The following is a 27351-nucleotide window of genomic DNA, read 5'->3' as shown; positions in this document are numbered from 1 at the left end:
TGAAAATATTTTGTGAGCGTCAGAATGTCATCTTCTGTAGCATACATCTCAACACTCACACTCTACGTCGTCACTGTCAGCTTTGTTATAAGCTTTTTCTACTGTAGGTTAGGTCAGCGCATGTCATTCGCAGCTTTTTCCCTAACACACTTCTCGTTTAACTGTTCTTGCGTGGATAAACCCACACTTCTTCCAGTATCGGCCCTCCTGTCGATTGTGTCACTTCCTCAATCAAAATTTTACCATACACCTTCCCTGGTACGCAGTGTCATTATGCCTGCACACGGTAATTCATAGTTTCATGTGTAAACTTCACCAGGAGCAGTTATTACTCTCGCCGACTCCCGGAACCTTTCCCTTGTCCATACACTCATTACAAGCCCTGGTCAGCCACTCGGCAACACTGTAACCACTACAGCATCCCACTTGTATTCCCACCAGCTGTTGGTCTCTCTCTATTTACATCTTGTGTATTCGCTTCCACTGACAGTCAACAAACTTACAATAACTCCTGCTCATGCATCATTTAGCTCTGCCTCTCTTCTACCTTCCACAGTCAACAAGTCTTCACAGTGCTGACTCTTTCGACCCAGGACTGCGTCCACTTCAGGGAGCATCTGTCCATTTGCAGAACTTGCTGTGATATTCATTTGTTCGTTAACATATCTCTGCATTTACATCCCTTTAAAACAACCAGTTATTCTTCCAAACAGATTCGTTTACCGTATTCCCCTAACGTTGTATTAATTCTCATTATTTTCTTCACTGACCCATCCAGCCTCCTGTATACCAGGCCATGGTCTCTTTTGTCACGCAGTTGCACCTCAAGAAATCCCTCTTCTGTTTAACCTTTCATTTCCTCTTCCCACCGTCTATAGTTTTATCCCTTCTTCCTTCCATTTCATACCTACTGTCCAGATGACCCCATCATGGAATTTTTACACCTTTTATGTACTCCCACCACCTCGGGATCTCTAACCCTACCCTGTATTTTACATGAATATGATCGTCTAACTTCCTTCTCATATTTTTTTCCGTCTTAATACAAATACAATCGCTTTTTCACCCATTCCTCTCCAGCTTAAACTTTATCTTAATTTGCACTTCAGGTTGTCCTCTATGTCAGCTCTTCAAGAAGGTATAATTGGAATCCCAGGCCTGTTGGGTTGGTATTCACTGTGATCTTATGGAACTCACTTGGAACGATATGTATAGAAGTTCGAATATTACTGAGTGTTTAAATGGATCATCTTGGGACTGTTATCGAGAGGAGAATCTCTAATAAAATCCTAAAGTTTTATCTTAACAATAAAACAATGGTTTCATGCTACTTGCAAGCTAGCTTACCATGATAAACGAAGCTCACTAAATATGGAGGAACAATCAGACTATTTCCAGCGTAGTATATGTATATATATATATATATATATATATATATATATATATATATATATATATATATAAGGTTTGAGCAGTTACCAACAAATTATTTAAGGGGACATCTAATTTAAGCAGAAATATAATTCCCTGAGTGTCGAAACTATATTAGCATTGCAACTATACTTTCAAAAAGTAGTTCAAATCGGGTCTATTAAAATGCATCTCTTTGCTTGGTAACTTTATTTTTCACTGAAAAAAGGCAACTGGGAGTTTTAGAATTTCACGTAAAAATTCATTGAATTTGATGTTTCTCCTCAATTTAAGGAAAGCATGAGATTGGAAAGATGGTTGTCCTTAAACCAAAATGTTATATTTCATAATTCCAAATCAACGTTTTTATTATATTCGGTAACTGATAACGAGAGGGCAGAGGTACACGCTTCCATTCGTAATCTAAATAACATAATGACCCAAAAATGACGATAATTCATATCTCTCAGAAGAGCATGCAGGCGTTCCTGAAAGTATTATCAAATGTTTTACAAGGATGTTCGTTTTTCAACTTCTTCAACATGTGTGTGTGGATATTGCCGATTATCATTATTTATCGTGTTATCTCACGTATCTAGATTGCGTGTGTGTGTGTTATTGTGTCTACTTTGTATTCCATTTATATGGCCTTGAGCTGAAACAAAATTTATTATTATTATTATTATTTTTTCTAAAAGCGAGGAAGTTAGCTAGTAACAGTGCTTGAAGCAGTTCTTCTTCGCTTTAGTTTAAGCTGGCCTTATGCCAGCACGGGGTTCTTGTTCTAAGACAGCCCGTAGCAAAAGTGAGTTCATGGAGTATGGTGTGTGAATAGCAACTCTTGGGTAGCGATGTCCGCCTACGTAGTTTCCTCGAACGTTTCTGGAGTCGTATACGTGACTGCTCTTGCAAGCGGTGAGTCACGGCGACCAATCTGAACCTGCTTGCTTTGACATTGTAAGTGCGCTCTCTCTCTCTCTCTCTCTCTCTCTCTCTCTCTCTCTCTCTCATGCAGCTGCGATGACACTACCATGTTTTCTTCCTCCCATCTCTCTCTCTTTCTGTGCTTAGTGTACTGTTCAAGAAAGATTGAAAGCTGAGAAAAGTGGAGATACGTAGGAATGGTAAAAAGTTAACCACATGTTATATAACTGATGACTCAGATTCTTTTGCATGGGTCCGGTCGTGTGGGAAGAATGGAGGAAATAGGTCGTAGAGGCATGCGTTAAACTCGGCAGTGTTGACGGGAACAGAAAGAATAAAAAAAAAAAAAAAAGATTGTGTGAAAGACTTATTGGGAAGGATGGTTTTTAACATTCAGGAAATGGTTGTTATGCAAGATGAATCCTTCTTTGTGGGAGTAAGGGGACGCTCTCTACAAGTTTGTCTAACCATAATTTCTATGTTTTTTTAAAGCAACGACATCACAGCATTCCCACACGCAGTCGCCTCTTATATGTGGGTGTGAGACCGGCCTGATTGTAAACAGTCACTTGGGTAAATTGTTTTGTGGTCATTATCAGTTGATATTGGCGCATATCATGGGTGTGCATTTAGTGGTTTTACAGTTATTTAGCAAACATGGTACAAAAATTTTTTTTATTTCATGCGGTGCACTGTAGGTATTACTTAAAGGATCTTTGCAGCGTCCGTTAGGCCCCTAGATGCAACTCTTTTCATACCTTTTGCTGTATCTCCGTTTATAATCTCTTTCTTCTTACTTCCTCGCCCCTCTCCTAACAATTGATTCATGGTGCAACTGCCGGGTTTTCCTCCTGTTACACCTTTGTAACATTTTTATTGTCAATTTCCGTCCCAGCGCTAAGCCTTTGGCCTAAATTCTACATTCTGTTCTATCTACAATTACTACTGACGTAAATAATTTGAAGCCAATGTTAAGAGTGGTCAGGACGACAAACATTCTTGTAGGCGCTTTCACGTACTGTTCAAGTTGCCGACTTGTGTTTATGACGAGCTTTATATAGCGTCAACTCACGTAACTCACCCTAAGATTGCATATCATAAAAGGACACCATAAGCAGCAATTCTGTATGGATTCGTACACGTAATTAATGTTTAACTAAAAGGCCTCATAGTCATACAATTGATTAGGGACAGTTAAGTGAAAATCAGTCTTTAACAGTCCGCCGTCCCTTAATTTTGATATGTGGAGCGTATGGCAGTGAAGTATGAAATCCGTTAGGCTTATGTGCACAAACAAGTGAAATAAGCATAATCATCTCAATACCATGATGAAATTGGCAGAAAAAGAATTGTTACAGCCTAGGAAAGTTCGCTGTCGACTCGGACGTGTTTGAAACGAGATGCGGGAACGACCGACTGCCAGAAAACGTATGAAACCCCTCTCCCGCCGTGGATATAAACTGGCACGCAACAACTTGACCGTCACATTCAGCCACCGTACTCCGTCAAACCCAAGTCAGAAGGCAACTGCGCTACCAAGGTAAGCAACAGAAATTTGCATCTTGTGACTTTTTTTTGTCATTGAATTTACCTATTTCTTCCGTCGCAACGAATTGCCTTATAGTTTTACTGTTATTTTATTTTGTTGGACCCTTCGAAGCATGCAATCCCTGTGTTTATTTACAGCACGAACCTTGTAATCGTGAGTTATTGACGATGACATAACTGAACTGTGCGTAGAAGAAAGCAAGTCGAGTTGGTTTTTGAATAAGTGTTCGTCGATGTAATGGTGGTGTTTGTTGAACGGAATTTACAGCACTCAACGATGATCATATATTTTGGGGTGAGGTACGAGAATGAGTGAGACTTCGCCCTTGCACTGACTCTGCGTCTCGGCCGCTGTCGGCTGGTGTGATATTACTTTCCCACTTTGTTAATTATATCCTTGCTGTGACTTTTACATACTTTGCACGGCGTAATTTTCTCCCTCAATAATGTCTTCACGAACTGAAAGCTTGCTAACTGCATCAGTTCTATATGCTTCATAAATGTGGATGTTGCAATGCGGGTACAACACCTTACGTGTCATCTGTGCATAGGCAGCTTGACAAAATATGGGATGAATCCTCAACATAGCACAATGCTTAATCCTTACGGTTGGGAATTTTGTGATGATGGCATTTATCATGCAGTCACTTATCTCCTTGTTTGTCTGTAGGCCACTCTACCCAACGCCCCCGTTTCTATCTGAATTGACTCTCTTTTTTCATACTTTATCTGTTATTCTATCTGTTATCGCCTAAGTTTGGATAGTAGAAGAGTAAAGCGCTTATCTCCATGAATTCTTTCTCAATGGCATTACCCTCCTCGTCTGTTGTTTTTTATTGGTAAAAGTTCATTTTCGGTCCGAACCCCAATTCCACATGAGGGCTACTCTAGTATTAAACAGTGAATCGTCTACACTTTCGCGCCCTTAGTACTATGTTTTTGGTGTTTGTTTATTCTCGGGTATTTTTACTTTCTTTGTTTTAATAAACAAGTCTAGATGGTTTTTCAATAGATATGTGATGCTTATTAAGTTGCCATCCAACTCGGCCAACTGCCATCTACCCTTTGTTGGTCCCTGACTAGGTCATTTTTATTCCTTGTGTAAATATGTATTACATATTTAGTGTTGTTTATCATTTCTTTTTTTCTTTTTGTATTTACTCAAAGCTTTTTGTAAATCCAGCTTTACTTACATTGTAATTTTTCTTATTACAATTCTTACTTCTCTGGCCATATATATTCACTACATTTCGTTAACTTTATTTTGTTTCACCTTTCATTTTTGTGCCTTTTCTTCCCCCATTAGCTTCATAATGTTTACACTGAGTAACTTCTCTGGTATTATTATTTCCAGTTCTTGGTTTTATACCTTGCATGTCATCATGATGCAATCTTGCATATCCATTTCTAAACAATGGTTGCCAGTTTACATTCAGGTCTAGTAGTGATGTGTCCATGTGTTTGTTTTTCTCCTGGTGAGAAGTATGTTCATATTTTCTGTGTTCTCAAGAGCCAGGGTATTCATTAGGTTGGTTTTCCTTGTTGGATCATTACTAGTTGCCCCCCCCAGGGGCTTTAACCCGGTATGTATCAACGTTTATGGCGTCTTTAGTCCAAGCCCGTTGGGAGTGCCTCTAGTTAATGTCATAAGACAGTGGCCCCAAGAAATATTAGTCCTACATAACGACCCCAAAAATCCCTTTTCTTATAATATTTCTTGGTAGATTTTTGTTGAGTTTTCGTGTAACGTTCATATTTTTCAGTATCCTAACTTAATATGTTTGTCCCCGTACACTCTACAAACCCAAATATATATAGTTTTTGTTCTGCCGTACCTTACAGTCCTCCCTACCGGTACCGATCTTTGGTAATCACATGCAACTCCCACCTTGATCTTCGTTACTACCTTTACACATGCGCAGGTCGCCGGTTTTGCTTCCTCTTCCGAGCTTGATCTTTTTTTCCTTTACCTCGTGGTATTTCGTAGTTTTCCATTTCTGCTTTCAGTTGTTGTTTCATGCTCCCCATAACAAGCTTAGTCTAATATTTTGCTTGTTACATTTATTCACACCACATACTGATTTACTTTTTAGGAAAATGGTTGCACTGGAAACTGTACCAGAAAACAATTTGAATCCCGCTCCTCCCGGTGGATTAAAGCCACTTGGAAAGATGACGTCAGATCCTGCCAATGGTCAAGAGAAAGAGAACGCCACTGCTCCCCCGAAGAAGAACAAAAGATCGAGGAGGAGGAAGTCCAAGAATCAGGAGCAGAAGAAAGGTGGGAATGAAGAAAAAACGGAGATGAAGAAACTGACGCCCTACCAAGGGCCCTTCAGCACTTGCGGGATGTTCCATTGTCAAGACTGCGACAGAGAATGGTTCTCTGCCCATTCTTGGGCAGACAGCTACCAGAAGTGTAACGAGTGCAACAAGGGGATATATCCTTACAGACAGGTGAGCGACAGTGTGTGGATGCTTTTGATTGTGACTATAATGTGAGTGTATGCAAGAGTCATCCCTGTTGCGTGAAAGTTTTTATTTCCAGGTTGTGTTATTAACCTACTTGTTTATGCAGGTTTCTGCCTATGAATCGTGTGGTTTTGGAGGTTTCAATATACGATTCGCTCAGGTTACGTCATGATGTATGGAAGTGTGTTTCCGAATCATGCAGGCGTAAGCAAGCCAGTTCCACATAATTTAGGTGTCAGGCTTCTTTACTGCTTATCAGGGTTCAGCGTTGAAAGTAGACCCACCACTGTCAAAGAAACGTCAATATGACCAAGTAGCCATGTATTGTATAGGAACGCTGTTAAAGAAAACTGAAACGGAACCCTACAGAATCGCGACATACTGGGGAGGCAGCGAGGACTACAAACGCAACACCGGTTTGAATGTGGCAGAAAGTCCGTTATTGTACCGGTTTGAATGTGGCAGAAAGTCCGTTATTGTACATAAGTAGTTGAAAGGTATCTCTTGAAAGGTATCTCGTAAAAGGGTATTTGTCAGGCTTTCTAGGGACTTCATGTGGAAATCGGTAAATATGGCCACATAGAGAAAGATTTTTAACATCAATCTTTCGGCTTGTGATCAGATGATTCTATATTCTTCTTAGTGGAAGTTGTCATTCATAACCTGCTATTCAGTTTAGAATTTCCACTTGTCCCACCTTTATCACTTCAGTTTCAAGTATTGCTGGACAGGTTCCCGCCATGCGTGTCTTGACAAATATTGTTTTGTGTACAGTAGAATGATGGGATAAAGTATGGTTCTGTATGCAGTAGAATGGTCGGATAAAATTGGTTTTGTATACAGTAGAAAGATTGGATAAAGTAAGGTTTTGTATACAGTAGAATGATGGGGTAAAGTATGTTTTGTATACAATAGAATGATGGCATGAAGTATGGTTTTGTATACAGTAGAATGATGGGATAAAGTATGTTTTTGTATACAGTAGATAGATGGGATAAAGTAAGTTCCTCAATTTAGTTGAAGACCAATGAGATGAGTTTGCAAAGTTCATGCACTCGAAAAATAATTGCCAGAAGCAATCGTTAGCACCTTGGTTTACAATTTTTAATGCCAAGTATTTGTAAACGTCAGTAACCATGTTAACAGAACGGAGATACGTGAATTTTTGGTGGTATTTGAAAACCACTCATTTCCAGTCTAACGTTCTTTCCTTTAGTTTCCACGAAGAAGATCAGAAGGGCCCAAGAAAGAGGAAGCACCCCCCCATCCACAGGGCATGTGTCAGAAGTGCATGAAGCTGGGTCACTCGTGTGTCAAACTTTACGTGGATAAGACGAGATCGAGCGCCGAGTCCTTTAGAAGAGAGGAGTGACGGTCCAGAAGGAGAATCTCCCGTGAAAGAGCCGAATGAGGACTATAGAAACCATGGCAGAACAAGAAGGAATATATGTTTTATTGGCCTTGTGTGAGTCTTTATGGATATAGAAAATGGTTACAGGCATATTACGGAACTAATGGTATTTCAGAAAAAACAAACATATCCAGAATAATTTCATATAGATTTAACCATTCAACTTCAGTTAGTGTGGGAGGTGGTTTTGCATGCCTTATAAGAAATGCCACCTAGATTACCGTAAGGATCAGCAGATATCTGAGTGGCTATTCAATAAATTCCAGCTTCGATGTTAAGTTTTAAAATCGTATTGCCGGAATATCAGTGACGTTTAATCTCCTCGTATTAACGACGTTTTGAACTGCTTACTGAATGCGTTCGTAATGGAAAAGACATGGTTGGTGGTATTTGCAAATATCTGCTGATATGTGTTATGTTCTTTCAAAACCCCGATTTTTGCGGTTTTGTGTATGTCCTTTCAAGTGACAAGTTCACATACGGTATTGTACAAATGTAAAACCTTGTTATTAATAATTGAAATAAAATATTTTTCCAAATGTTTTTTAAAACTATTTGATGTTGGATATTGTATACCATTACATTATTCCAAAGCAGCAAGGTCACATGGCGGCAACTTACATGACCTCTGTTTAAGATTCCAGTAATTTATAAATGGGATCAAGGTTTCGAGTTTATGCTCGTGAGCCAGCTGATGGGTATGAACGCCATGTATCAGTTTTACGACGGAATGTATATGCCAACGTGCCTAGCTTTTTAGATCAGGTGTATTTACCAGTTTGAAATTTCCCCCTCGTTCCAAAATGAACTTTCCACATTCGTCCATGTAACGCCACCCTGTGGGTTTGTTGTTTTAACAGTAAGTTGGACTTTCATATCATCAGTAGAAGTTATGTATGCATTAACAGTCCGGTAGATAGTCTGCCAGCATATGTAAAAAGGTAGGTAGGTAACCATTTTACATGGTTGAGATACTAAGGTTAAGATACTAAACCTTTGAACAGTACTGAGAACGTGCCTTGTCGTCATGTATCACTTGGGCAACCCCTTGGGTAAGATACTGAACCTGTGAACAGTACTGAGAACGTACCTTGTCATGTATCACTTGGACACCCCTTTCGGGGTAAGATACTAAACCTGTGAACATTGCTGAGAACGTCCTTTGCCATGTATCACTTGTGCACCCCTAGGCTAAGGTACTGAACCTTTGAACAGTACTGAGAACGTGCCTTATGTATCACTTAGGCACGCCTTTTGTCACATCAAACCAAAATATAAGGTTGCAATGTACGAAAATGTGGACATCCCACACCTATCACTTATCATGTCTACTGATTTTTCCATCAGCATTATAAATGAAACACCCCTCCCCCCCACCCCGAAAGATAAAACGGGGAAATTAAAGAAAACATACTTAACATTCTGGATGTCGGCCTAATAAACAGGAGATCAGTACCTGTCCTATGAGCCTACAGAGGGCCAGGAGGACTTTAACTAACACTTCCTCAGTGGAAAAAGGTGTACTAAATCACATTTTACGACAATTGAAAGCTTGCCAGCTGCTCCCCAAGCTTAATTCGCCTCAAACACAAGTTGGCCTGAAACAAACCAAACTTTGTAGCACCATAGCAAAAATAATAAAACTTCTGAAAACTTCAGATACAAAGTGCAGGACATTTCAACCTGTAAATATACAAAGCCGAATACACAAACGGAAGGGAGGGTTCTTACATGGTAAGTGAATGGTCTCGCCATTCGCAGAAATATACTGTGAGCACCTAGGCCTATACAGATGCCCCAAAAACACTTGATGCTGACACGGTAGCCTGTCAGTTATAAAACTTAAAATTTTCAAAAGCAGGTTATAATGAATGGTTGTTTCACCTTGCTGGTCGGTCCAAAACCATTGGTGTTTGTTGGGTTTGAACCCATGTTGGCGTCTGGGGGAACTAGGAAACGGGCAAGGGAGCAAAGCGAGCAGTCGTGTCTCTACCTGGGCAATGAAGCGAGACTCCCGTCTCAGCATTGGACATCCAAGGTCATTAACAAGTTTTTTGAAATGTATTTATTGGAGTTTATTCACCTGTGTTTGTGTGTGTATATAATGGAAAGCGCGCCCTTGGCCATGGCATTACTTTTCTAATCCAGTCCAATCCATGTAAACAGCATAAGGCTGTCAGAATATCGTTCCCATTTTGCCCGAAGTTCTTTTATAGGTTTCACAACAGACAAGACAGGAAAAATGCCTTCTATTCCTCTATACAGTGAGAAGGCCATTTCCTTAAATGTAGAATAACTCGAGTTGTGATTATAGTACTCGGGTTTTGTTGGGGGCGGGGGAGAGGGGGCGGGGCCCAAGCCGGATAAGTGCATGAGATTTTAAGGGTACAATGGTGATTTGTTTCTTCACAACTAATTATTTTGAGTATTGCTTTCAGAAGAGGGTGATGGTCTTTGAATAGACTCAAACCTTCAGATTAGTGTAGACCTAAGATGAAGTAACGATTAACGGTGACATTAAAACAGAAATGTTTTAAAGTGAAAGAAACATCTAATATTAATAAAGATCAGTGTCAGAATAGTCTCCAGCAACTGTGTGGAATCGAAAGCTGTGGGACCTGAAACCGGGAAACAGCGGGAAGGGAATACTTATTAGCAGAGGTAGACTGAACATGCCGGAGCTATATGTTTACGTTGCAATTTTAAAGTAAATGAAAATTTCGAATGTTTTTCTTCTCAATTATTTTATTACTTTAATGGCAACCGTACAATAACATTAGTAACAAATTGAGGTTCATGCAGCAGCCGTTAAGAGAAAAATAACATGATAACTAACATCTTCTTTTCACAGATCTGCCGATAGGAATTTCAAGTGGAATAGAAATCAAAAGGGGATCCGTTACAGAGGCAAAGCTCTACGTTTACTACTACTAATACCATACTCTTGCCGTAGCCACTGTTCAAGTCACGTAAAATGAGTCTCCTCTTGAAGAAAACCACGTCGCCATTGAGGACTCAAGTCGTTTTCGTACAGGTCCACAAAAGATTTAAAAAGGTGAGCAGTCTTAGTCCTATTTAGTGTGTGATTAACTTAGCATAGGTCTGTCATAGGGGTAAGCTCATCATACTACTTGTCAGAGACGATGGCCCGGTGGTATGTAGGTATGCCTGTCTCTTAATGTCAAGATTGAAGCGCCGTTAAAAAATATTCTTTATTCATAATTCTTGCAAACTAATGGTAATTCTAAGTATTAGCTCCGCGCCTGTTTTTACTTTGGAAACTGGTTTTTTCTACGCTTTTAGGGGTTCTGATACTGGCGGTGCATTTGTTTGTTGTCGGCCAAATGGAATGTCCCTTCGCCGTGTTTAGTACTGGCCTGGGGGTGGGCGGTACCCATACGTTAACAAGTTATTGCACTTGCCGGACAGGATATGAACCGTTCCAAACAGACGTATATACCCGTGCTCAGTCTTGTAAAGATCGCGTATGGAAATCCCTTGTTGGGTGGACTTCAGGGGTTAATTACATTCGTGGGACAAAAATTGAAGGTAAATTCATAATTAGCAACCAAAAAACTGTAGAAAGTCAAGCTAGAAGGAAATCGCCGCCGCGGAGCTACTACTTAGATCTACCCAAACTATTGTCTATCACAATAAATAATAAGATATATGGAAATAATTGAGGATTTTTTCTAAGTTTTAATTTTGCGAAATGCACTTAAGGACGTTTGATCCCCCAGGGGCTAGTACTAAACACGCGAAATACATTATGGTATTTCTAACCCACAAGGGGCTAGTACTAAACACAACGAAACAGTGTTGAAGAATCACTGTTTAGTACTAGCCCCCATGGAATTGGTAACTGGTAGTTTAGTGCGAAATGGGTGCCATGTTCAGTACTCGTAAGTACTAGCCTACTATCCCCTTGGGGATGAACGGAAGAACATAGCCTAAACAAAAGGCAGTAAAAATTGGATGATATTGGTAGCTATGGTGGATGTCTACTTCCATATACCAGTTCATCCCAACTCAAGGAAATAAATTCATTTTGTCTCCCATGGAAAGGTTTTCTGTTTTGGGCAGTGTGCTTCAGTCTCAGTCCCTCCTTCCAAGTTTTCATTAGAGTCCTGTCCCAGTTGGGGAAATAGGACCACCCTTTTGGTATTTATCTTCTGGGGATCATGACAAACTTTCAGATGTCATTCCTAACGCTGGCTGAAATGATTACATATTTATGGGTGATCCTGGATACCAAGAATTTCATGGCTTCTCCAAAGAAGTGCATAGATAGCTTCCTGTCAGTCGTAGACAAATTTCTGTCCACCATTCCCAGACATCACATTGTATTCAGAAACACTGACCGAAGGCTGAGGAGAAGTGTTGGCTGACTAACATGTAGCAAGGGTCTGGTCTGTATAGGAGCAGAAACTCCATGTAAATCAGCTGGAATCACCAAATTGTTAGCTAACTTGAGAAACCAAGGAGGAATGAAGTCAGAGTCCTGTTTCTCATTACAAGCAAGATACCTGGGTGGAATAAAGGAGCATCACTCACCCTCCACAGTTTGTACAGGGGAGGGTGAATGTTGTGGTAGGCTAGCTCAGCAGACAAGAGACAAGATCAAGTGCTGTCTTATCAAGTCTGAAAGGACCTTTGGAGGTTATGGGGTACACCCCTTCCGGATCTGTTCACCACAAAATTCACCTACTGTCTGCTGATGTACTGCTCGCCAATACAGGATCCTTTAGCTTAGGCGGTAGATGCAGTGTTATTAGGCTGGCCTGGTCTAGACCTTTATGCTTTTATCTCCTTTTCTATGATTGGAAAGGTTCTGGTAAAATTCCCTCAATCTGTGGGTTCCCATACGACTTTATCTTCCAGGTGGCCTCATAGGGAGTGGTTCCCTGATCTTGCAGTAGCTGACCACATGGTGACTCTCACTGTCTCCTATGAGTGAGAGGCTTTTGCAAGGAATAGAAAGGCCATTTTTAATTCTAAGAGGCATTCAACAAACACCCTGTATGAGACGCAGTAGTTGGTTTCTAGAGTCTGGTGCCATTCCAGAGGGATTTTGTATACCTGTACATCTACTTCTATAAATGATTTAATTTAATTCCTTGCTTACCTCCAGTGTACCAAAGTTTTGTCAGTCCCAGCAATCAAGGGGCATCATTTCATGGCACACTGGTGTGGATGTTTTCTCTAACATGGAAGCTATACATTCTTTCCAGGTAGAAATTCAAAATTAAATTTTTTGTTTATATTATGTCCTGCAGGCGCGGGACTTTATAAGTATTTATAAAATGAATTTTATCATAAATTTTTTCTTTTCTTTTCTAGACTAAAACTCCAAAGGTGCCAAACACAAAGCGGGCTTTAGATTATTTTGATGTTGCGTACCCACCAGTTTACGGATCTCGATGGCCATCAGTCAGACTTGCTCTGCTTTCAAAGCCAAAATATATTTCAGTTGTGAATACCTTTGGAGAATATAAGAGTACCATCCAGAAATTAGAGGTAAGTCAGTTTTCCTGAATTTCTTATAAACTACTGGTATACTGTATCATATTTTGATTAAATGTTTTGATGATTATTTTGGTTCCCAATGTTAGTGTAAGGCTTGCTAGTGGTTAATGACGTTGCTCTGTACATTATTTCCTGCATTGTTCATGGGAAAACTTTTAATGACTTTAAACAATATTTGTGTGTGTGTATGTGGTGATTTTTGTGTATTGTATTGCATATTTCTGTGAAAATTTTATTTGTTTCAAATCAGACCTATTGTTTTATGATAGCCTAAAACCATGGTAGTGCAATCTCCAGACATCCTCAAAGAATGATAAAGAGAAGAGTTCTGGCATCCAACTCTCTGAGTATACAGTACAGTATACTGTATCTGGATTCAGAAACACCTCGATGGAAGGAACTGATCGTTATATGAATGTCTGGTACGTTTAACACTTGCAGTCTTGTTCCCAGAATTTTGTCCACATCTTGCTTCACTTCACCTTTTCTCCAGTATTTTCATTATCATCTTATATTATGTGTCAGAATTTTCCCTTATTTTTCATGTCGATCATTGTTGTAAGTGCTTCGATGTGTTAGCCTATGGCTGTAAGTAGGGTTTATGTTGTTCTTTGAACAGTCAGTCATTGCACTCATTTTCTGCTAGTTTTAGACCCTGAATGAGTTAATGATTTAATTGAATTCTCTTTTTTGACAATATCCACATGTACATTTAGTTTTTATGAATTGAGTGTTAAGTTTGAGAATTCTTTTGCAGTTCATTCCATAATAGTATGGTTAAGCCTCTTTCTTGAAAGAGTTTCATCATGTTGTTTTGAGTTGAATATTATGAGATATTCTTACCCTGTTCTGGCAGTGAATCTTAACATTGTATGATCAGATTTTATAAAAATCTCCATTTTCCTTGTCAGTGCCCATGTTCTTACCACGTAAAGTAGTACAGGCCTTATTTGTTCTTAGAGAAATACAAACCTTTGTCTGTTATATGGAATACCTATGGCAAAAAGTGGTATGATCTTTGAAGCTTAGTAACTACAGTTTGTAGTTAATGAGGGCCAGGCAAGTGAGGTGTTGGATACTTACCCAGTCATCCAGTGAGCAGCATCAGTTTTTCCTTTAGGTGCCTTGTGCAGATGTACTGGAGTGTCTCTTATCATTGCTGTTGGAACTTCTGACTTACGAATTTCCATGTCTGAATGGCCTTGGCTTCTTCGTGCATTTTTTCAGTGTGGTTGTGAATAGAAGTTTGATCCAAGAGAATTCTTTCCCCAGAGACACTGATCATCAGCATCTTGGCTTTCAGGTCAGTGGTGCACACAGTTTTTCAACTGCATCAATTGCATCTGTTGTTCACCTGCCCACTGTAAGAAGTTTGGAACAAGGAGGAAGGTAAATAAGGTTCTGCTGATGTCATCTGAGAGCACCTTAGAGTTGATATCACCCCTTCTGTGTTCTTTACCTGCCTTGGCCATAGCTGCTTCATGTGGAACAGTGTATACCCATTCTTCCTGTGCTCTGTCCGCGAAAGAGTACACATGACGGGCTTTATTTGCGTGTTGTTGCTGGTGAGATGTTGGTTTCTGCCAACCCCACAACTTCCACTCTACTCAGTATCTTTAAGAACTAATAGATCTGAATACCTTGGTGTCTTAGGAGGAATGATCTTGGGTTCTCTTGCCTCTGTAGTATTTTTCCCTAGAACTTTTGTCTGGTGTGGACAGAGGATCTATTCTAAAGTTGGCAAGAGGTTCAACTACTAATGTTTTCAGAGGCAGTGGTTAGTTTCTCTCTTCTGGAGTTGAGCTGGAGGTATTTCCTGACCATGCACCTCTATAGGCAACTTCATTAAGTTCTTAGCTTCCCAGTTACTCTAAATGCTGTCAGTTCCAGCTATTAGAGTTTTTAGGTCTTTGTCTTACTATGTTATAGGTAATGTTATACTAGACATTGCTTACAACCGGGACCACAGGAGGCCTTTAGGTTGGGTGCAATTAAGGTGCCTGGTACACCGTGACTTTTTTTTGGGAACCTTGATGGATTTAGTTTTTGCCTCCAAAGCTGTTTGATTGTTTAGTAAAAGCCTATGGAAGCAATTAAACCTTCTCTTGGTAGCTCCAGGACCTATGATATGGTAAAAGAATTACAAGTGTTGCCCAATGCTGACTTTTGCATTGAAGATACAGTACTAGTATTTTGGTCCTGACCTAGGTTGAGAAAATATCTGTTTTGAGGTTTGTCTCTCTCAGGGTTGTTGAATGCAGACTGGACCTTATTTAAAGATAGCGAGTTTAGATTTGGGGAATGGTGTATGTTTGTTGACGTCTGGCGTACGGGATGGAGTGCGTTATCAGGGAGTAGGATTGCTGTTGGGATGCAAGGCAAAGAAGGCTCTACAGGGTCCCACATTAAGGGATTTTTTCCAGCACTGATACCTCTATGAACAACAAGGTTAAGTTTCTGTTGTTTCTCAAGCGTGAGGAAACTTCTTGTAGCAGCTTTTAAGGCTAAAGGGCCATGTTGGCTTTGATGTTTTTCAAGGAGTTTACCAGGTCTCTGCTACGTACTTTACCTTAGAATCTGTATGTGGCTCTTCAGTTCATTATTTTGTCAACCCTTGAACTGTTTAGAACTAGCTTCTTGTACAGAAGTTTCTATGGAAACTTCACAGTAGCCTTAGACACAGCTAAAGAGTTAGAGAGCCACAGTTTATCTAGATAAAATAGGCCTTGCTAAATACAAGGCAATTATCTCTGCCTTATTTTGAGCTAAGCACAGTTTTGGGCTAGGCCCTTATCTACAACAGTATCTTTACCTAGCCTGGAGTCACTGGGACTTGAGGAACTTGACTCCTTTGGGGGTCCAGTACTGTCTGTAAGGATTGTTGGAATTGTGCTAACAGAATTAAACCTGATGTAATTCTGTGTTAAGTGATATAGAAACCAGAGTTTCCTGAGAGTAGAAGTGTAACGTTCTTTTCATTGGATCTTTGGTCAAGGACTTTCATGCTAGTTTCTATCCTTAATGGAAGGTATGCTAATTTCTATCCTTAATGGAAGGTACGTCATCAGACATGGGAGCAATGGCTACAACTTTTAAATTTGAAAACTTATCCTTGGATAAGACATTGAAGTCATTCAGTGGCATGGTAATCTTGCACAAAAAGGAAATGTAGCATAATCCAGCACATTACCAACTGAAGCAGTGGAAAGGTGAAAAACAGTTGAATTTGGAAAAGTAAAAAAAAAAAAAACAGAGAGAGAGAGAGAGAGAGAGAGAGAGAGTTTATACTGATGTGCTGATGTGTCAGGCTTTGTATGATTAACAACTTTTATTGCAGTAACTAAATGGAATGTATAATATCATTTTGGATTGTCAAATCTTAGCTTTGTAACCTACACATGGACATCATTGAGTTGTATATGTTATTTTCCTCTTATTTATTTTTGAACAGGAACTAGGTGCCATGGATATTAGGCCGCGATACAATGCAGGGGTTGAACAGCTAAAAGGAAGAATGCAAAAATTAAATAATCAGATATTGACCAGTACCGAAAATGAAGATCAGGCCATAAAAAGTGAACTTCCAGAAGTTATACGACCTTCTTTGGCACAAGTATGTTATGATGTTTAATATTTTTCGTTTTTATTTCTTCATTAGGGTGGATTTGACAAACTACCTAGAGAAGTTGAACAGTGCTGTAAGCAGCGATTTGTTGTAATTGTGATTTTATGGCATATTCAGGATTTCTTATTACAGAATTTTCTTCATAGGTGTGACATACTTACTTTTCTTGTTACTTTAATGTTATATCCAGTTAGGGATGCAAAAATCGTGCTCAGTAGCCTGTTGAACTAAAGTGTTGGTTCATGATAGGAGACCCCAACTCAGAGAGGTTGTTTCTCCATCTCACATGTTAACTGCTTTGTTCCTAAACTAGGTGCCACATTCAGTGAATGTGTTTTGAGCTCTGCTTGTTTATTCTTTCTTTATACTTAATTATATCTGATATATAGAACGTGGGATGGTTGAGTGTTGATGTTTTTGTAGTTTTTAGTGTTTGTGGCTGTTGGTGTTACTGGTAATATTCATTTGGTAATTATCCACTTTATACATAATTGCTTTATATAAAACAGGTTTTGACGTAGGAAAAACCTATTTTTGGTAGCCGCTGTTAGTCCTCCAAGGAGTTACTTTCAAGGTCCCTAGAGGGGCTCCTTAAGATAGACCAACCAATTTCAAAGAATTCTCTTCTAGTTGGTCTCGGCCAGTATAGTGCACATTGACGCGGTAGAATATAGACACGAGACGAGGGCCCTTTCTCTTGTCTGCAGTGGCTGCTTAGGTTCAATTCCCACTCCTTACTTGCAGATGTGGCAACATCACCCAGCACTTTGGCCATCTGTTGTGGCAACGGCGCACTCCACGCCAACCCTTTCACTCATTACTCTTTTTCAGGTCTATACAGGATAATTATTCACCCAAGCTCCATGCCTTTTCGTCAGGGAAAGCGGGTGGGTTTGAGGACTCGCAATGGCTACCAAAAATAGGTTTTCCTATTTTTTTTTTTTATTTGAATCACAGACTTCTAATAATGTGGTGTAGTATTGCCCTTTTGGTTTACTTTTTATGAAGATTCCTGATACCGTAATCCCTCAGTTATCTGGATTAATAGAGCTAAGGGCCTGTCGGATAATGGCAAAATCTGGATAAAGTCGAGGAAAAAGTCCAGGAGTATTCCTCCCCTAACCCACCCATCACACTTTTAACTGAAAACTTTATGCAAAAAGGCAATTATCTTCTTTTTTACCCCATAATTGTAACAAAATATACTAAATAAATACACTTTGAAAAAAAAATGTCAAGCCTTTTTCTCTCTCTCATAAATGACAGTTCAGGAGGTAGGTAGTCTACCTGTGTTTACCCAGAGCCTACCCTGGTTTTATGATGTATTTTTATAAAGCAACTTCCTTATCAGTTGTTACCGTATTGTATTACCACACACAGGATACAAACTGTGCATATGAGCTATTGTCTTATGCAGGATGTTACACTTACAGTATCCATTTGCATAAGTCAAATAGGCTATTACAGCTGTAATTAAGGTAAAGATAATGGTAATGAAACTGATATTTTATGTGCTGAATCTATTTATGCTGTATTATTATTTTGTATCATCATCGTAACATATGTAAAAACCAATCAGTCACCGTTTGCAGTGACTAATGTTTATGTTCTCACAATCAGCAGATTGAGTCGACTACCGAAAGAATTAGGAGTATCATTTTTTTTCTGCTAAGAGAAATGAATTATTCCTAGAATTATTACTTTTATTTTTGTGCATAAATGTAAACAGAATATACAAAGGTAAACTAACATACTTTATGTTAAGATAAAATCCCTCAAGCTATCACTTCGACTTTGGTAGACGTTGTATGGCTCAGATAGAATGGTAAATGGTCCTTAATATATAAGAGATGGTTATGAATTGTTACATAAGCCGTAAGTTTGGTAATCTTATTAGAAAGCTTAGCTTAGTACAATCTACTGAAAATGAAATTCGTTCGGTTTGTAATACAGGCAGTCCCAGAGATACACCGGACTTGACTTACATCATTCCGATCTTACAGCGCTTTTCAAATATATTAATTAAAAAATTAGTTCCGGGTTACAGCAGTTGTTCCGAAGTTATGTCGTTTCAGTATAGTCCTATATAAGCACAACTCTTATATCTGGTAGCACAATGCAGCAAAGATTCAGTTTCTCGAAAAAGTGTCAGTAAACCTCACCTCACTATTACTGTCATAGTTTACTTATAGGTTTAAAGAATAATAATAATGCCCTTGAGAGTGTCTGCATTGCTGATAACCATAAGTTTAATCTTTTGTAAAATGTTGTTATTCACTCGCAAGAGGATGAACTTTTGGAACTTAGTTAATTGGAACCTGGAACACAAGAATCTTCCACCTTTTTAGGAAGAATATTTCAGAGCTGATTGATCCCACCAGCATTGTAAGGCCGTCAGCCTTCAAGACTGACATTCCTTAACCTCACACAGGTTCCATAGATGAATGGCCGAACACTTCTTAAAGGGCGCGTTGTCACAGTTAAAACATTCTAGGAAGCCAGTTATTGCTAATATTAAAATTTCTAATACTCAGTCATTCGGCAAAGCATTTTACCTTTACTGTTAATTCTCACGTCACCCAATAATCAGTCTTTGGGCTTTTTCTTGTTTTCCGTTCTTGATGAATTGACTTTGTAAATGTTTTCAAGATCTCCTAATAGCATAAGGTCTGTTTTCTATCATATAACAAAGTAGCTACCCTCTTAAACTTCAAAATTGATTTATTAACTTTGATTCTTCTGTTAATAAGCGTTTTCTCCTTCATGGCTTGTCACACATTACTTAGGCATTCTAATCAAATGCGCTATATAATACGAAAAGTAATCAAGTCACTCTGTGGATGATACAAAAAGAAGTACACTTGAGAGTTGCAGCTGCAGAGATGGCATATTGTTAAATGTTTCTTTCTGATACTGCACAGATAGTGTACTGCTCGTTTATTTAAGTTATGTATCAGTCACTGTTATTGGGTCGGATACATAGGTACAGTATATTTACTTTGCCACATGAAACAACAGAGAAATTATTCACTTTATAGAATTCAGAAATTTTAACTTGTTATGAGAAGTAAATGTAACCATGAAAATAATTAAGGAAAAATTTAAAATTTTAGAAGCTAGCCTGCATGTTTCTTCAGTGTAAATCTTGAAAAGAATAATTATGGATTCATCCAAAAACAGTATTTATTAGTCTCTTCTACATCTCATATAACATGTATACAGTTTGTAAATAGTCTTGAATTTGGTTAGTTAGTTATAAATGATTTGTTTAACCAGACCTCTGAACTCGTCTTGAATTTGGGAGTAGCCTGTTTGTGATGATTGTTGATTGTTTTACGTCAGTCTAGATAGAACCAAAATTTTATCTTTATAGCCTGAGTGAGAGAGAGAGAGGATAATGATCAAATGAAAGTTGTTGTTTATTTGATAACTCTTTTCATCTTGAAATTTAACTGCAGTTGGATGACGATGAGTTGGCTGCCAGAGCAGCAAAGAAGGAAATGGAGCGTTACCCAGACGAATACAGGCAACGTGCACAGGCCTATGGGAACTCTTTGGACGAGCTGGATGTTGACTTTAGTAATCGTGTTATAAAGTCTTCTCAGGTAGGTACAGAGGCAGCACTGTTGATGGATTATGTTCCTTCTACAAAACTCAAAGGCTTGGAGAACTGGATTGAGGAAGCAGATGTTTTTCGTCATGCCAGCCAAGAAGACAGCGATATTGGAATGAAGAAAGAAATGCAAGAGGAGCCATTGCAGCTGCCGGAGATGTTAAGAATATACTACTTTTTGAAAGGAGATATTTCTGATTTCCCTCATCCTAGAAGTGATGGTGTTGTGGGTGTTCTAGATCATTATGTTCTTGATGGTGCGTCATTACTGCCAGTTTTAGCTTTGGACGTTCAACCAGATGAAAAAATACTAGACATGTGCGCTGCCCCTGGAGGGAAATCTTTTATTGCTCTGCAGACTTGGCTCCCAAGATTACTTGTGTGTAATGACTTGAAATTGAGCCGAGTAAAACGCGTACATCAAGTAATAAACCAATATGTCCCCAAGTCACTAACCAGTATTAGAGAAAAGGTAGCAGTCACAATGGAAAATGGGTGCGAGTTTCCAGAGAAGGATACGTACGACAAGGTTCTGGTTGATGTCCCATGCTTAACTGATCGCCATTCTCTCGAGGAAAGTGACAATAATATTTTTGCTGTCGTGAGAATTAAAGAAAGGTTAACATTGCCAGAAATTCAAAGCCAACTTCTAGTATCAGCTCTACAAGCTGTTAGACCAGGGGGATGTGTTGTTTATTCAACATGCACATTGTCGCCGTTGCAGAATGATGGAGCTGTGCACCTAGCTCTTAGTAAAATTTGGCAGGAGACAACTATTGAGTATTCTGTTGTAGATTTGACTTACGCTGTTCAGCCTTTGAGCTTCCTTTACAGATTTGGAAGAAATTTAGGTTTACGATATGGTCAAGTTGTATTACCCTCCTTGTCTAATAATTTTGGTCCTATGTATATCTGCAAGATTAAGCGACTAAGGTGAATTCGCGTGTTTTGTGTAATGTGCATTGCATCATGTTGTAAATGATATTTTGTAAATAAATGTATTTAGTAATTGTTAGGAATTTAATCATCCATGATTTCAAGACTATATCTGGTCTGTGGTGTTAACACTTGATGTCATCCCATTAATACTTTATGGGGGCATCATGGCTGTCATGAACCATGATTATGTCTTCCTCTTAATGGTACATTCAATTTTGCAGGCTTCATGTTGTTAAGAATACAAGAATAAAGGGCTATTTTTTATAATTTGTACAGTATATTTTATAAATACTGTACAAGTTTTATAGCAGAATTTGCACATTTCCATAGTTCATCTCTGCTTTGGTAACCATGTTTCAAAGGGAAACAAGATGTGATTTTTCATCTTGGTCTTGAGCCTGTTTAATCTTGTTGCTCAGGATATGTGATACCTGTAATGTTTGTTCATGGAGCACCCAGTCGTCCGTGTGTGTTCAACCTTAGTCATATTTTTTAGATTTTGTTTGGCTATTATACAAGTATGAGTTTTTAGTACAGTAGTCCCTTATTTATCTGTTTTCACCTCATCCAAACTGGATATTTTCAAGAGGGTTATATATATAATATATATATAATATTTTATATATATATATATATATATATATATATATATATATATATATATATCACAGAGTAATACCTTGATCTTACGTGATTCGAGCTGTGTGAATTCACAGACATGTGAACTTTTCATTGGAGCCAAACGTAATTGCCATATGCGATTTTTTCACAGACACGCGACATTTGTGAATCCTCGAGAGAGAGAGAGAGAGAAAGAGTGAGAGAGAGATAAGGGTTGTCCTTACTTGAGAGAGTGAAATTATTTATCAATTATTATGTAGACAGAGAGAATAACACGAGAGAGAGAGAGAGAAAGTTATTCTTAGATATCAAAAGATGGAAATTCATGGTTTATGAAGGAAAAAGAAAAAAGAAGGACGAAAGAGAGAGAGAGAGAGAGAGAGAGAGAGAGAGAGAGAGAGAGAGAGAGAGAGAGAGAGAGAGAGATAGTACTAGAAATGTTTTGACATGCCGTGGGCAAGGATTGACAAGCCAGACAGCTATGCCCCATCCCCTCTCTTCAAAGGTTTCTCAAAAGATCAGGAAATGAGATTTGTTTGTTTAAAATGTCACATAATTTACTATAGAAATGTATAAATTTTGTAATTAAAGTTATTATTATTATTTTTATTATTGTTTAATCTTATTATTAATCTTATTAATATTTGAAAATTAGTACTCATTATTAGGTAAATCATTTATTTATACAAAACAAATAAACATACATGTAACCATAAAAATTCCCTGATCTCGTACTGAGATGAGAGAATTTTTATGGTTACGTGTATGTTTATTTGTTTTGTTGATAAATAAATGATTTACCTAATAATATAAGTAAAATAATTTTCAAATATTAATAAAATTAATAAGATTAAACAACAACAACAATAATAATAATAATATAACAGTAATTACAAAACTTATACATTTGTATAGTAAATTATGGGATATTTTAAACAAACAAATATAATTTCCTGATCTTTTGAGAAACCTTTGAAGAGGGGGGGGGGTGCAAGGGCAAAGCTGTCAGAGGTGTCCAGGATGTTAAGGTCTAATGTCTTGGGCAGGGTGAAGGCATCTTCTGGCAGGTAGTACTTTGTGTGTTGGGGAAGTAATTTATCTGACCTAGCATAGGCCAAAGAACCTTAGTCTCCCGCTACCAGCCCATTTAGCTCCTCCATCGTCCCTTGTATTAGTGCTAAACAGGGCAGGCAGACAGACTGCTTCGTATCCTGTGGGTTCTCCGCCATTTGCTCCTGGTACGAGCGGCAAGGGGGATCTTTGGGGTTGGAGCTCATGGGACCTGCAAGGCCCAACTTCTGTTGGGTCTGGAGGACCATAAAGCCTTTCTCTTCCTCTGGTGCTTCTAGGAGAGAAAGTTCTTGTCTCTCTTGCTTCCCTTGGGATATCTGGGCATTTCTTCTGCCAAACTACTACTGGAGGCTGGTCCTGCTTCCAGTTTGCTGGGTCCTGGAGCAGAGTAGTCCTTGTCCTGTTCCAGTGTGCTGGGTGGTTCTCTGGCAGAATCGATTGCGTGGAAAATTGTCCCCAGGCATTGCTGACTTGCCCTGATGAGCTCTGATTAGAACACTGGGAAGCAGAGCGGAACATTGCTGTCTCGTCGCTCTGGAGAGGGGCCCCATTCTCTGTCTGACCTGCTTCTTGAGTGGGAGTGGAGACCATGGCTGGTGAAACGTGTGGAGGAACCAAAAAGATGTTGATACTGATCCCTCTCTGTCAACCTGACGTGGCTGCGGATGGGATGCACTCCTCCCCTTGAGCAGCTCTTTCTCTATATTCCATTGCTACAGGACAACCCACTCCTCCAGTTGGGCCTGGAGGTGGACATGTCTCTATGCTGACATGAAGAAGAAAGTCTGGAGGCTGACAACACCGTTGACATGGCAACCATTGCTACTAACGATGAACGTTTGCGTAAGCACTCCCTCGATAGTCGAACGTCGTCCAATCTTTGAGGGGGAAAGGAGTCACCGAACCAGGCCTCTCTCTTTTCTTGCTGCTTGGAGTCTGGTTATCCTTGGCTCTTTTGTCCTTCATCTCCTTGTGGTGGTGGCTGCAAAATGGCTCTGAATGTCTATTGGACCAGCAGGAAGCTCGGATTGGGCATCCTGTCCCAGGAATTCCGGGAACCTGTGGAACATGTCTTCTGCCCTGTGCTTGCCTAAAGAAGTTGAGGGGCCCATGGCAGGTTCCTTTGGAGGCATCACTCGCCGAGACGGACAGAGGGCAGGGAGAAGGGATAAGGGTAGGCTCTCTGGAAACTGAACTGCACTGCTTCCAATGCCTCTTCTCTTAAGGAGCCTGCTGGGAAGAGAGAGCTTCCCCACACTCTTCAGGACCTGCATACCAAATGTGGATCCACAGCAACAGGGGACAAACTTAGTGCAGGGTTTCCCCTTACCAGAACAACACCTAAGCTTGGGCTTAACTCATCACATAAGTGTGTACGCAGCACCTTGAAAAAAACAAAGGGCGCCTAACACGTGCTCAAGAAAAACAAAGAAGCACCGAAGACCCACAAGGATCTCTCCTTCAGAAAAGAACACAGTGGCTAACACTCAAAAGGCACACTGAAAGGAAGAGGGAGGATAACCACACGTGGGCTCCCCACTACCACTCACTACGAACAAAGGTGATCACCATGTGATTCACGCTCCTCACAGCATGTGTGCACGCAATCCTTCTCCTGAAGAAAAAAGGCCAGTAAAGATACACAAAGCATACAAAACTACACACTGAGCTACAGGAGTTAACACTTGGGGCAACAGCTCAGACGCAGAAATAAGATAAGGGCATGTACACAAAGACAAAAGTGCAATGAAAATGGGAGAGTAATGCTAAGCCAGGTCCCGGGTGACTTTAGACCTGCTTGACAGGATTTTATTTGAGAGGATGATTCAGTGACAACTGAAGTACAAGTAACTCCATCTGTGAAAGAGTAGGTTTGTATTTGTGTCAGAACAAGCTTGGGTTTGTCATGTAAGTGGTTGTTTGTACTGGAAATGATGTACATATTCCTGTTGACAAACCCCCGGCCATGTGAGAGCAGTTGTGAAAACGCTTACGGCCCCTTGTCTTGGCGAGTCATGATATGCATGCAGATAACTATTATACTCATATGTGCCATGGCATAAGTGAATATTTACAAAACTGCAACAGGACTGGTTGGTACCATTTGCAGAAACAGGTGGATGCCCATCTTTCCCCTCAGGCATGGTGAAAAGGAGGGAAAGTTAATTTAGAAAGGGCATCTTCTTGCTGTCAAATGAAAGGGCAGAATATATCTTGCCTTATTGACAACAGCACACACTGGTCTGTTAGCACCCACAGGGAGACATAACCAGTCATGAAGTTGGATGTCATTATGTTCTAGGGAAGAGAGAGATTTCATTTTTGTATATGTTACTCTGAGAATATTTACAAATGCAAATTTTTTATTTCTGTTTATAAGATTTTTTATAATAAAACATCATTTTCAAGGGATATATTTTTGTAAAGTAATTTTATTCATGCAGGTAAAGGTATATTCACAGTTACAAGTACATGTAGCTTTCATATTTAATGAAAATATTTTTCTGTTGTATCAAGAGAAATATTTTTGTAAAGTAATTTTATTCATGCAGGTAAAGAGAGATTCACAGTTACAAGTACATGTAGCTTTCTTATCTAATGAAAATATTTTTCTGTTGTATTAATTTGCTGGGGAATATTTTTGTACTTTTGTTCATTTGGGTAAACAATATATTGCTCCTCATTTGTGATATACCCGTAATTATGGACAAATGTATCTTTCATACCTAATGAAGACATATTTGAAATAGTTTATAGCTGTATTAGTTTGCTGGAAAATATTTTTTATACTTCTCATGTGATTATTTATAATTAAAAGCTCTCATATCTAAATATCTAATGAAACCAGTGCTCCAACGAGAGAGAGAGAGCTGAAGAAAAGATCATTTGAACTTCAAAAAACTTACATTTTTGTACATGTCTAGAATTACTTGGGGAATGTTGTTTTTAGCTCTTTATCTCCTACTATATGTTAGCTGTAGGTATAATTTGCAAAATCAAGAACAAAAAGTATTAGTAACTTGGTAAATTAGCTTGTATTTTTCAGAGGATTATGTTGATTTATATCGAGCCCAGCTTGTGGGGATGAACACTGATAGCTAGCCAGACTGTTACTTCTTCGTACAAATAGTCTGGCAATACATTTTGTTTGTGGGAGGAGAGGTTGCAAACTATAGCTGATTCACTTAAGGTAGATTCTTGGGCCTATGAGACGTTTGTTTGGCGGCCTTTGATTGGCTGGTACCGGGAGGTAGGCGGCTCGCTCACTCTCACTTTTACGTATGTAGCTCAGAAAACTATCAATATGTTTATATTTCTTCATTTATCTCGTGTTTTGCACAAGATAGGAAAGTTTTGGTCATACCATAGGATTCAGTATTAATTGTACAACTAATCATTTCTTGAAATCAGTAAGAGAAAACACAAAGGAATTACGAGTAAAAGTGAAAAGAGAAGCATTTAATTCTTTATACCTGTTTTTACTTATCATCAGATTTTGCATCATTCATGCGATCAAGATAAAATAAAGCTTGTGTTTTCATACAGTAAAATCACCCTGAATATGCTGGTGCTTTCAGATTTTAGATGCATGTGATATGTGAAGAGAAAATGAACACTATGTCTTATTATGTTGCATAAGTTCTTGATTCAGTTTGGCAGTAGTGCCAAGAGACAGCGATTAGCAAACAGTGAGAGCTTTGAGGTGCCGTTGACAGTTGCCAATTAGTGATATGAGAAGTTTGCAGTTTCGATGATATTTACCATATTGTCATTACATTTTCTGTAAATAAATGCATAGAATTAACATTATGACTGTCGAACTTTTTCACTCCAATATCATGTATGTCGATATGTCTGTACATATCTGGTAAGAAAAAATGAATAATCAGAGGGATGCCTCTAGATGTGTTGGCTTCAAGTTAGTCTAGGTGAGAAATTTGCATCCTGTAGGCTACATGATAACAGGCCTACATAATTATGATTTCATTAATATGGCTGCTTGTCTCTGGTCAGTAACATCATAAGCTTATGGTTTTTATATGTTCATGCACTGAAAGAAAGTACATCTTTTTATTTTGTTCCATAAAATCTATTGGCGATGTAAATATAAAATCCTGTCATTTTCAGAATTTATTTGAGCTCTTACTCCAGAATGTTTATTCCTTAATATACATGTTACATTTGATAATT

The 27351-nt window shown here is 38.9% G+C and overlaps 2 protein-coding genes across 3 annotated transcripts; both read left to right on the top strand.

Moving 5' to 3' along the window:
• Positions 1 to 1979: 1979 nt before the first annotated feature.
• On the top strand, positions 1980 to 8304 carry LOC136828952 (protein ZAR1-like). Its single transcript, XM_067087340.1, has 3 exons — positions 1980 to 3874; positions 5976 to 6339; positions 7571 to 8304. Exons 1-3 carry the CDS (start codon positions 3735 to 3737, stop codon positions 7724 to 7726), a joined length of 660 nt encoding a protein of 219 aa, XP_066943441.1. The 5' UTR covers positions 1980 to 3734; the 3' UTR covers positions 7727 to 8304.
• A 1369-nt stretch (positions 8305 to 9673) lies between these two features.
• Positions 9674 to 21539, top strand: l(2)10685 (5-methylcytosine rRNA methyltransferase l(2)10685). Of its 2 annotated transcripts, none has more exons than XM_067087337.1 (5): positions 9674 to 9803; positions 10617 to 10820; positions 13106 to 13282; positions 16743 to 16904; positions 20375 to 21539. In XM_067087337.1, the coding sequence occupies exons 2-5, from the start codon at positions 10740 to 10742 to the stop codon at positions 21464 to 21466; spliced, it is 1512 nt and encodes a 503-aa protein (XP_066943438.1). In that variant the 5' UTR covers positions 9674 to 9803; positions 10617 to 10739; the 3' UTR covers positions 21467 to 21539. The 2 variants fall into 2 exon arrangements, with proteins under 2 accessions (XP_066943438.1, XP_066943439.1); XM_067087338.1 differs by lacking the exon at positions 9674 to 9803 and adding an exon at positions 10422 to 10472.
• The last annotated feature ends 5812 nt before the right edge of the window (positions 21540 to 27351 follow it).

Source organism: Macrobrachium rosenbergii, chromosome 43 (assembly GCF_040412425.1).
Source record: "Macrobrachium rosenbergii isolate ZJJX-2024 chromosome 43, ASM4041242v1, whole genome shotgun sequence".
Taxonomy (NCBI): domain Eukaryota; kingdom Metazoa; phylum Arthropoda; class Malacostraca; order Decapoda; family Palaemonidae; genus Macrobrachium; species Macrobrachium rosenbergii.
Note: the sequence above shows the minus strand (reverse complement) of the source record. Positions and strands in the feature narration are given on the sequence as shown.

Excerpts from the sequence above, each read along its gene's own strand:
- LOC136828952 (XM_067087340.1), top strand. The coding sequence starts at position 3,735 with ATGCGGGAACGACCGACTGCCAGAAAACGTATGAAACCCCTCTCCCGC. Across the intron at positions 3,875-5,975 it reads AAGGCAACTGCGCTACCAAG|GAAAATGGTTGCACTGGAAA; the intron begins GTAAGCAACAGA and ends TTTACTTTTTAG. Across the intron at positions 6,340-7,570 it reads GGATATATCCTTACAGACAG|TTTCCACGAAGAAGATCAGA; the intron begins GTGAGCGACAGT and ends TCTTTCCTTTAG.